Raw genomic sequence first — 12,070 nt, 5'->3', positions numbered from 1 at the left:
TCACTCCCTGCTGTGCCTGAGGTTCCGTTAGCAGAGACGAGCAAAACTTAAACTGCCAGCCATGCGCTCGCAGCGTGGCCAATGGAGCTGCCGTGGCGCACGATAGTGCGGAAGAATGAGAGTGCACCACCCGTAGAGACTAAGCCTGCGGCTGTGCGCTCTCAGTGCAGCCGACATAAGAATGCACTGCCGCATGATAACGCCAATAGAAGGGCCGGCCACTGGATAAATTCAGGGTGACCGAGCGGGGAGTTGGAGCAATCTCCCCCCATGGCCGCCAGCAGACTGCACCCCAGGAGAGATGACCCCCCACCTGGTAGGACAATATGAGACTTCTTCAGCCAGCTAGGTGTCACCTTCATCATGCTGGGCTAAAACAGCGAGACGAGCAGGTATAAAGGGGGACCCGGACCAAAGGTACAACCCCAGGTGCTGGCCGGTGGCGAGAAGGGGTTGACAGTGCATAACTCTATGCCTGTGCCCCTTCATCGCATATGGGGGAACAGGTAGCACCATGCTCCTGAACCCCCACCTGAAAAGGAGAAACAAGAAAGGAGAAAAAAACCTACATATACGTCCCTATACTAGAAAATAAAAAAGGAAAAGACCAGGTGTGTGTGCCTCCTACGGACACTAAGCTAAAACTGATTAGCTCAGAGTCTGTAGATGGGATACATCCTGCCCGACATTCTTTTTGTTACCTAGTGTCAGCAAGATATACCCACGGTCTCTGTGTCCCCCAATGGAGTCGACCGAGAAAAATAGTTTTTTACTGGAATACCCCTTTAATAGAAATAATAGTATTTCCATCATCAGAGTGTAAATCACCTGACAATAAAGTAATACAGTGCTGAGTCCTGATCCCACAAGTCATTATGCCATACCAGTCTAGGGGATAGTGCTTGTTTATAGGGAAAATGACTGTGGCCTTTAATTGCTCACTTCCCTTTCAGCATATATATATGGTAACGTTAAAATAGATAATTAATAATCTTATTAATCTGATATGCTCACATTGGAATTGAATATAGCTATGCCAACAGAGCAAAGATAAAAGAAACATACTAAATCAGTAGTCTGAGAGAATGATAAGAAAATTGCATTTATTGAGTAAAGTACACTTACTTTATTTGAAAAGCTGCATGATTTTTCTTCTGGTACCCTCTATCTGGCACATCAACCTAAAATAAATATATTTAGAGATTAAAGTTTGTCCAGATTCCTATAAAATCCATACAAGGTTGTGTGATGCAATTTGATCATAAGGCTATGTTAAAGTATTATATATTAGCTAAAGCCTCACAGAAAAGAAAGCATAAAAAAAAAAAAAGGTCTTCAGTGTGAAACTTGTGTCTCCCAAAAAAGAAACAGCTTTTACGCCTGAAATTAGAAGCAAGGCTTGTATCAGTCATCTGTGTAGAAGTATGTACATAGAGCATGTGCCCAGATACACAGATTCCCATTAGTTCCCTGCTACATAGAGGCACTCTGTTTATCGAGATATGATGCCTCCATATGGCATAATTAGAAATATTTTTCCCATCATCCAGTTGTGCAGGTCTTGATTTTTTTTATGTATGTAATTGGAAATATATGTCAGTGACAGCAGGGCCCCCAAAGATTTTGATGGATGAACAGCTGGGTAAAATTTCACGGCTTTATGGAGCCATAATTGTTAGCTTACATGTGCGTAAAGTGTAACACAGAATGACATACCAAAATCTGGACATGATTGGCAGGAAATATGCCAGTGCTTCCTTTACATTTCCCCCTGTACCATTCCCGGTCTATTTTCTCCAGCAGGTACACAATCTCCCCTGAGGTCAGACTTAGGTCATCTGCATGTTCTGAAAGGTTAAGAATGAGAAAAAAGAAAAAAATACAGAGGAACTATTAATATCACACCTAATAATATTTTTCTATAGATCACTATTTAGATTCCATAACAATATAAAATACAACCACAAACTAATCCTAACAAATTCTTTCATTGTTAAACAGATAATGAATTGAAAAATGTTGTACTCAAAGTAATATTGGATTAGTGACATTTTACATAATGCATCCATGCAGGTTTGTATTTTGACCTCAAAGTTACATATAGGAGTGAAACATTTAATATTAGTGACTATTATCAAGACACACCAGGGGGCGCCAGTGATGATCACATTCAGGCTAATACCGTAAACACTTAAAAATAAACATTGTCATAACTATTCACTATTTCTAAACATTTAACTTTTTTAGAATGCCTATAGATAAATATTTATTTATACCACCGATCTAGATAATTTTTGGAAGAGAAAAACTGTAAACTATTCCACCTAAAACAAACACAAACATATTATACAAACAAATCGTCACTTCCCCCCATATCAGAGCCTCTTGGTGTTATAATGCAGCGTCTGTGATAATCCGCCTGGCTGACATGTTTAGAGGTTATGTCGTGATTAACAGTCTGGCTATGGTGGTAATTCCTTCAGCCACATAACATCTGATAGGATCACAGCATATGATAGAATACTGTTGTCTTATCATCTTGGCTATTGGCTGTGCACAAATAGGAGTTACTTAACCCCATAAGGATGGAGCCCATTTTGATCTTAAAGGGGTATTCCGCCCCTAGACATTTAAAGACATTTAAAGGATAGGGGATAAAATGTCAGATCGCCGCGGTCCCGCTGCTGGGGACCCCCGGGATCCCCGCTGCGGCACCGTGCTATCATTACAGCACAGAGCGAGATCCCAGGGGTCCCCAGCAGCGGCACCGCGGCGATCTGACATCTTATCCCCTATCCTTTGGATAGGGGATAAAATGTCTAGGGGCGGAATACCCCTTAAAGTACCAGGCCTATTCTCGTTTTTGCTCTTTCGTTATTTCCTCCTCCCCTTCTAAAAATCATAACATTTTAAATTTTGCACCACCAATTGTACTTCGTAATTACATCAATCAGTTAATAACAAAATCGGCAAAATCAAAAAAATATATTTGTGACTTTTGGGGGCTTCCGTTTCTACACAGTGCACTTTTTGGTACAAATGACACTATCTTTTATCTGTAGGTCCATACGGTCACAAGGATACACGGTTTATAAAGGTTTTATTTTATTTTACTACTTTAAAAAAATTATAATTACATGCACCAAAATGAGTATGTTTAAATTTGTCATCTTCTGACCCCTATACTTTTTAAATTTTTCCGCATACAGGGCTATATGAAGGCTCATTTTTTTGTGCTGTGGCCCGTAGTTTTTATTGGTACCATTTTTATTTTGATGGGACATTTTGATCCCTTTTTATTAGTTTTTTGATGGTATAAGAAGTGATCAAAAATGCACTTTTAGACTTTGGTATTTTTATGTGTACACCATTGACCGTGTGATTTAACTAACCAAATACAGTGGTCCCTCAACATACGATGGTAATCCGTTCCAAATGAACCATCGTTTGTTGAAACCATGGTATGTTGAGGGAAATGTGAAAGCATAGGAAAGCATAGGAAGTTGTACTCACCTGTCCCCGCCGCTCCGGACCCGTCACTGGATGTCGCCCTCCATCACTGTTGCTGCGTCCCCAGGGTGTCCCTAATGCTCCATACGTCTCTGCTTCCCGAGATCGTCGCTCTCACGTCGACGCCATCACGTCACTATGCACGCCGCTCCTATTGGATGACGGGACGGTGTGCGTGGCGACGTGATGACAGCGATGGAGAGCACCGGCGATGGAGGGAATCCCGAAGAGGACGGTAAGAGACCATCACTGAAGCACACGGAGCACCGTAAATGGCTATCCGGTGGCAGCTGAAGCAGTCAGCGCTGCCGGATAGCCGTTTATGCGATGGCCCCGACATACAAAAGCATCGTATGTTGATGCTGCCTTCAACATGCGATGGCCTCTGAGAGGCCATCGCATGTTGAAATTATCGTATGTCGGGGCCATCGTAGGTCAGGGGGTCACTGTATTTTAATAGTTCAGACATTTACGCACGTGTTGATACTGAATATGATTGTTTGTTTATGATTACATTACTTTATTTAAAAAATTGGAAAAACTTTTCTTAGGGAAGGGGTTAATTCACTTATTAACTTTATTTTTTTTTACTTAATTTTTTTTTCTAGTCTGTATAGGGGGCTATAACATGCAATCTGAAAATTGCATACACTGGTCAATGCTATTCCATAACATAGCCCTGACCAGTGTTATCGGTGCTTTACTGCTCTAGCCTGCCATCACTGGCCAGAGCATCAGAACACCGATCAGACAGTGAGGCGATGGGTAAAGGCCCTCCCGCCATCCACTCAGCTGATCGGGACCCGCAATTTTGCTATGGATGTCCCAATCAGCTGCCCTAAGCCAACCGTCACAGTTAATCCCCACTTTAGATGCTGCAATCAACTTTGATTGCACCGTCTAGAGGGTTAATGCCGGGCATCAGCCCAATCGGTGATGCCGGCATCAACTGTGGGTCCTGGCTGCTCATTGCAACCAGGACCCACAGAGTTTGAAGCGTGCTCCGCTCATGAGCATGCTTTAAACCCCGGTAAGGATAGGGGATAAGATGTCTGATCGCGGGGGTTCCGCCGTTAGGGACCCCCGGGATCTCGGCTGCAGCACCCCGCTGTCATTACTGCACAGAGCAAACTCACTCCATGCGTAATGACGGGCAATAAAGGGGCCGGAGGATTGTGACGTCACAGCTCTGCCCCTTCGTTACGTCACAGCCCGCCCCTCAATACAAGTCTATGGGAGGGGAAATGGTGGCCATCACGCCCCCTCCAATAGACTTGCATTGGGGCAGGCTGTGACGTCACAATGCTCCGGCCCCTGTATCGCCCGTCATTACGCACAGAGCGCGTTTGCTCTTTGCAGTAAAGAAAGCGGGGTGCTGCAGCCGAGATCCCAGGGGTCCCCAGCGGCAGGACCCCCTCGATCTGACATCTTATTCCCTATCCTTTGGATAGGGGATAAGATGTCCTGGGGCGGAGTACCCCTTTAAGTACCAGGCGCAAAGGCGTACCCATACGCCCTTCGTCCTGGAAGGGTTAATGTAGTAATCCTTTTTTAGTGAGGCTGATAACAAAATTTAACCTGTCAGAGCAAGAGATTTCAAAAAGTACATTCACATTATTAGTGCACATCATGCACTAATAAAGACAAAAACAAAAACTATCAAGAAGTGAGGGCTCAACATACCTCCAGAATAGTCATGCAGCACCAATGCGTGAGGTGTATGGCTGTCCTCCATTCTATGGGGCAAGTTCTTAAGGAAGGGAAGAATCATGTTTAAGACAAAGTTTCAATGGTATAGCATTGTAACAACCTACATGAAACATATTGCTTCATATAAACAATTTAGTTTATAAGAGGAAATGCATCATGTAAGTAATAAATGTATATGACTGTCTTCAACTCAGTACATAGATATATTGTAGGTTTAATTTTTGGTGCAATACCATTCTAATAATAGAAATCTACTGTACCACACTAAACCTAATACACAGAAGTATTAGGGTTCGTTGCTAATATTGTCATTTGCGCAATAGAGGTCAGACTCGGCACACCCAGCTTCCCTTCCTCTGTCCCCTCTGCCCGCCCACCTGATAAATATTCATGGAGGGCCTTTCACCCATGTATACCGTGAGCGGGCATATGGGAGCAGAGGGGACGGAGTCAGGGAAGCTCTGTATGCCGATGTAATGAAATATTCTGTGACACGCGCACACACACATCCAAACCCCCCAAGAACCAATTGTAGGGGACAGGTGTGTGTGTGTCAGCCAATCAAGCAGCCTATGTAAAACACTGCAATGTGCTGAGTGAACTATCACATTTGCCATCAAATCACAGAATATTTCATTACACGGGCCCCCACCTCCACTGGAAACTGCATTAGCATTTCAGCAGCGGACCCTAATACTTCTTGTATCTCCTGAATGGCAGCACCAATCAGAGTAAGGGTGGGTTCACACTACGTTTTGTCCCATACGGGAGCGCATACGGCAGGGGGGAGCTAAAAGCTCGCGCTCCCGTATGTCACCGTATGCGCTCCCGTATGTCATTCATTTCAATGAGCCGACCGGAGTGAAACGTTCGGTCCGGTCGGCTCATTTTTGCGCCGTATGCGCTTTTACAACCGGACCTAAAACTGTGGTCAACCACGGTTTTAGGTCCGGTTGTAAAAGCGCATACGGCGCAAAAATGAGCCGACCGGACCGAACGTTTCACTCCGGTCGGCTCATTGAAATGAATGACATACGGGACCGCATACGGTCACATACGGGAGCGCGAGCTTTTAGCTCCCCCCTGCCGTATGCGCTCCCGTATGGGACAAAACGTAGTGTGAACCCACCCTAAGTTATGTTTTAATTTAATCTGGTTCACCCGAGCTATAACCTTCTGTATTGGGTTTAGTGCAAGTGAACTAGCTTTTTTTTGTGTTAATGTATGAAAATATCTACATTGGCCACTGAGTTTTTCCAGCAGGCTGACGTTTTTTGCTTTGTAGAGATGGGACAAATAATGATGTGACTGGGACTCTGAACTGAAGATCTGTAGAGTGTCAGTGAAAAATTTGTTAAAGGGGTACTCTGGCGCTTAGACATCTTATCCCCTATCCAAAGGATAGGGGATAAGATGCCTGATCGCGGGGGTCCTGCCGCTGGGGACCCCTGTGATCTTGCACCCCGTTAAAATCAGTCCCCAGAGCACGTTCGCTCCGGGTCTGATTACTGGCGATCACAGGGGCCGGAGCATTGTGACGTCACAGCTCCGCCCCCGTGTGACGTCACACTCCGCCCCTCAATGAAAGCCTATGGGAGGGGGCGTGACAGCTGTCCCCAGCGGCGGGCCCCCCCGCGATCAGGCATCTTATCCCCTATCCTTTGCATAGAGGATAAGATGTCTAAGCGCCGGAGTACCCCTTTAAGGCCCAATATTATAGTATACTAAAAGTCCACAGCACCCCACCACTAATATGATATTTTAATTCACAGAATATATAGAAAGCTCCATGTTAGTAAATCATAATATTTAGTATATTCAGTATATATCCGATAATCCCAGATCTTCATAAACAGTATCTGTGTCTAGATGAGAGGCGGAGCAGGGGGGATATAAAGATAAAGCCATAAGTTATGCTAATGTATATAAGAGCATCTAAAATTAAGGAAAAAGTGTACATGTAAGTGTAGGTCAGAGAGGAAAGCCAACATGCCTGGGGTGAATCCTACAGTAAAAGATACCGGTCTGGTATGCATAAATTAGGACTGAGTACAGACAAAAAAGATTGACACTCCAGATAGGATAGCTAATAAACCTGTAGTTTTATTTATTCATCAAGTACAAGGATGCAACGTTTTGAGCTTACTATAAAGGTGTTTATCAAGCTTAATAAAGACATTATGGTAAGGTCGAAACATTGCATCCTTGTACTTGATGGAGTACAGTCTTCCATTTTGCTTCTTTTTGTTTGGATAACAGCCTTGGTCAGGCTTTGAGGACTGGCACCCATAAATTATTAAAGGGGTACTCTGCCCCTAGACATATTATCCCCTATCCAAAGGATAGGGGATAAGATGTCTGATCGTGGGGGTCCTGCCACTGGGACCCCTTTGATCTCTATGCAGCATCCGACATTCATTTGGAGCACTGTGTGCGGGCGGTGGGGTCGTGACGTCACGCCCCTTCACGTCCCCTCCCATACACTTGCATTGAGAGGACGTGGTGTGACATCACAAGGGGAGTGGTCGTGACGTCACAACCTGCTCCAATCGTTCGGAACAAAATGTTCTGAACGCTGGGGCAGCGGAGTACCCCTTTAAGTGTATTTCCCTGTGCGCAATCCATACCTTTGCTTGTTAGGAATACAGAGTGTTTATACCAACTGGAATCTTCTCTCTCTGAGGAGGAATCTACCTTTTGCTTGTTTTCTGAGCTGTCATCGAGTGGAGTGATGATCTTCATATTAGTCACTTTTACATCCCCAGTTACGCCTCCCTTTTGGCAATGGACAATACTGTTATCTTTTTGCTCCAGCAGCACCAGCACCTCTCCACGCTGAATGTATTATACAAATGAGAAAAGAAATTAAAAGCTGTAAGGACTCATCCATCATCATTACACATGCAGCAGCCCATTATTCCAGTCACTGGTCGGGGAAGTAACAGATTCTTCCAACGTGCTGCCCTAGTGATTCCGTACCCATGTGCCCTTCTTGAAACTATGTGGCAATAAACTGTGCCAACCTAGCCTGAGTCACACATACTTACTGTCCCTTAAAAGAAAAGAAAAAAATCTTACTGATCACAAAAATGAACACTAGGATGAGTGTTTCCCAACCAGGGTGCCTCCAGCTGTTGCAAAACTACAACTGCCAGCATGCTAGGAGTTGTAGTTTTGCAACAGTTGGAAGCACCCTTGCTGGAAAACACTTAGCTTATCGCTTTCTCTTCCTGCTATCTCCTCACTGCAGGAAAACAACTCACAGACTTTCTATAGAATCGGTCTTTTGCAGAAAGAAGAGGCAGAAAGAAACCACACATTCTTCTAAAGATTGGTGGGGTTTCTGCACCCAAATTACACTCATTTTGATCAGTAACACTTTAAAATTAATGTAAACTGAGATTTTTTTCCCCGAACAAAATGCTTTCCCCCCTTTTCCCAACAAAAAAAAGCATTTTTTCGTATTGATTTCAATGGGGAAAAAAAAGTCTCAGTTTAAAAGGAGTACTCAGGTGCAGACTACTCCTGCTCCGTCCTGCCCGGGCTGAAAAAAAAATGAAAATAAACCATCCCTCACCATCCTGGGTTCCCGCGGAGCGCCACTACAGCTGATCGGTCCTCCGGTCCATCTTCTTCATACTTCCGTGTGTAATGAAGCGTCACATGGCGCCATGTGACGCTTCGTTCACACGGAAGTATGAAGAAGATGGACCGGAGGACCGATCAGCTGTAGTGGCGCTCCACGGGAACCCAGGAAGGGGAGCGATGGTTTATTTTCATTATTTTATTGCAGTCCGGGCAGGACGGAGCAGGAGTACTCTACACCAGAGTACTCCTTTAAATTAGGTTTAAAGTGTCAGTGATCAAAATTAGTGTGTGAGTGTGAGTGTGTGTGTGTGTGTGTGTGTGTGTGTGTGGGGGGGGGGTGTCAAAAAGTGTGAACATAACCTTATTGGTTGGGGCTCAGGTATAGATTTTGCATTGGGTTCCAGGATAGCCAAGTTATGCTTTTGATTTAAAGAAACAAAAACAGAAACAAAGTGAAAAAAAAGCCTGCCATGAAAACATTACTGCTATGAAAATATGTTTAACAGATATTTTTGTTAACAGCGGTAACAGTTAAGATTTACCTTGCATGACAACTCTGCATGATTTGTAGATACAATATCCTTTTCAGCAATTCCATGAGGCAGAGGCAACTAAAAAAAAAAAAAAGGGGACATGCTTTACTTTAATGAAGATATACTCCCTTTCTCAATGGCATAGTTGAAATGGTATTTCGTATAAAATCACCTACAGGGGTATTCCATTATGGGAGAAAAATTTATGGTATATATCTAGAGATACAAAGAAACAAAAGCTATGCTTACCTTCCCCTGATCCCCTGGCTGCAGCTACTGTTTCTTTTTGTTCTTCAATACATGTTAGAGAAAGATCTGCCCGCTAAGCCAATCACTGGATGAGACGGTACACCCCTGCAGTCAGTGACTGGCTGAGTGGGCAGGTACTGCTCCAACCTCTTGTCTCAAAAGCAGGAAGATGAGACAAGCATAAAAGGACTAGAAGAAGCCCAATATGAGCTGCAACACAACCTTCGGGCGATCAGGGATAGGTAAGCATAGCTTTTTTTTTTTTTTTTCATCATATCTCTACAGCTCCAGCAATACATAAACTTTTGGCCACACTATAACACCTCTTCAAATTAGAGAAATTCCAAATCCATTAACTATAATTAACCGATTCTGAAATATCAATCAATGATTACAATGATTCTTTGTAGCTGTTTTTCATTAATAAGGTAATGTGTACATTGGACTCGTGGATTTGTATAGCATCCCACACATAAAACAAAGAAGTTTTTTGGGGGTCCAGTAGTACCTCTTAATGTCACTGCTCTGGGGTTCATATTCTCTAAATCCATACACAGCACACTAAGCTTTCCAAGGACAGCTAAGCAGTAACAAATGGGCACAGTACTCTGGGCACTCCTTCCCACTCCTTTTAGTGATCAGAGGTTCTCTCAACACTCAAATTCCCACTGATCATCACTATGACATGTCTGAAGTTTATTAAAAGGATAGTTAACCTATAAGAATATTTATATAATAAATAAAAAAAGACAAACCATCAAACAGCACTGCATGCTTCAATGTTATCCATTAATGTGCACTTCACATAAAAACAGACCATGAACCCAAAATAAAAACTGTGTTTTCTACTTTTTCCCTTGTGCTGCAGACTAAACAATGAGTGACCCTGACCAAATGTTGCTTATGCTGCCATTATGTTTTAGGTATAGCTGATAAAATGTGTTTCTGTTTAATCAGATGGAAACAACTGAACCTCCCACAAAAACATCTTTTCATTTACATGCAACAAAATCATAAAATTGATCCCCTTGTTTTTCTCCTGTAGACCAGACCAGTCAATCTGTTGAATAATTGGCAGCATAATAAGAATGTAAATGTAAAAAATTGCCCCACAGAATATATACACTGACACCTGTCAAATGATATATCAATCACAGTCAATGGCTACGCTCGCTCTTCTGTCCCACAAGTCTGTTGCCTTGGGGTCACCTTAGACTCTGCTCTGTCATTCCAACCACACATCCAGACCCTTACTTAACCCCTGTCGCCTCCATCTCAAATTCGTTCATCCCTCAACTTTGACTCAAACATCCTCCTTTGTAGCCTTCCATTAAACACTTTTGCCCCCCTCCAATCCATCCTTATCTCTGCGGCTTGACTAATCCACCTCTCATCTTGCTTCTGCTCTGCCTGTCACCCCCTTCAATGTTTACAAGGCCATTTACAACCTGTCCCCTCTATATACCTCTGACTTGATCTCCTGATACAGCCCCTCACATAATCTTTGATATTCTCATGACCTTCGCCTGTGTTCGTCCACACCTGTGTTTCTCCATACACTGTAGCTCGCTACCCTGACATATCCGGCTCTCAACCACCATCAAGGACTTCAAGTGCAACCTGGAGACCCATCTCTTCAAGACAGCCTATGATCTACTGTAACCTGCTGCCACTGCCCTGGTTCTCTTCCCTCTCCTTTTATATTGAAAGCCCTAACAGGCAGGGTCCTCTCTCCCTCTATATTACTCTTTCATTTACTATGTGTCAAGTTCACGCTGCCTGCGTTTATATTATGCATTATGCATAATGCTTATCAAATGTAAAGTGCCCTAAAACCAAGGGCAATATAAAATAAATTATAAATAACAATAATAATAATATTATTATATTTGGCATAAGGTAAACAGTCAGTTCTTGAAGTTGATGTGTTCTTGGAAAAAATGGGCAAGCATAGAGATCGGAGCAACTTTGACTAGGGCCAAATCATGTTGGCAAGACAACTGGGTAAAGGCACTACCAAAATGGCATTCTGACATTTATTGCACAAACCACTTATCTAATACTATTGCACATCAAGTATACTTCCTTAAGGTAACTGTATTCCCTAATGGCATTGACAACTTAAGTCAGCCATACTGGAATGAAATTTTTATTTGGCCACAATGTGGTCAATCAATTGTCTGTGAGATTGTTTAGATGAATGATCCCACCAGCAATATGCCAGACTAAACTTAACTTGTACACAGGGGCAAACAACCAGTCAAATCTGGCTGATTATGCCATTCACTGATTTTTTCAGTCAACCACAACAGAAATACTTATTGCTGATCACATTTTTGGAAGGAAATGGTCTACCACCAACCACAGTAAATGATTGTTTGCATGTAATTTACAGACAGTGGTGGGCTGAAATGGGCAGAATAGGCTGACAGTGATCTCATGTGTATGACAAGTTTTACAGGATTTAAATAATCTGCTGC

General features: G+C 43.1%; 1 protein-coding gene across 2 annotated transcripts in view; it reads right to left on the bottom strand.

The window, feature by feature from the left end:
* The window catches only part of SH3D19 (SH3 domain containing 19), a 108,264-nt gene that overhangs the window by 18,243 nt on the left and 77,951 nt on the right, over positions 1 to 12,070 (bottom strand). For both annotated transcript variants that reach the window (XM_056562815.1, XM_056562816.1), the window contains exons 12-16: positions 9,351 to 9,419; positions 7,915 to 8,055; positions 5,194 to 5,260; positions 1,717 to 1,847; positions 1,126 to 1,181 (exon numbers count right to left, since the gene is read on the bottom strand). In XM_056562815.1, coding sequence (XP_056418790.1) covers positions 1,126 to 1,181; positions 1,717 to 1,847; positions 5,194 to 5,260; positions 7,915 to 8,055; positions 9,351 to 9,419 — 464 coding nt within the window. The remainder of the gene's footprint in view (positions 1 to 1,125; positions 1,182 to 1,716; positions 1,848 to 5,193; positions 5,261 to 7,914; positions 8,056 to 9,350; positions 9,420 to 12,070) is intronic.

The sequence above is a fragment of the Hyla sarda genome, chromosome 1, assembly GCF_029499605.1.
Source record: "Hyla sarda isolate aHylSar1 chromosome 1, aHylSar1.hap1, whole genome shotgun sequence".
In the NCBI taxonomy this organism is placed as follows: Eukaryota; Metazoa; Chordata; class Amphibia; order Anura; family Hylidae; genus Hyla; species Hyla sarda.
The sequence above is the reverse complement of the archived record's forward strand: the minus strand, read 5'-3'. Positions and strand labels throughout refer to the sequence as shown.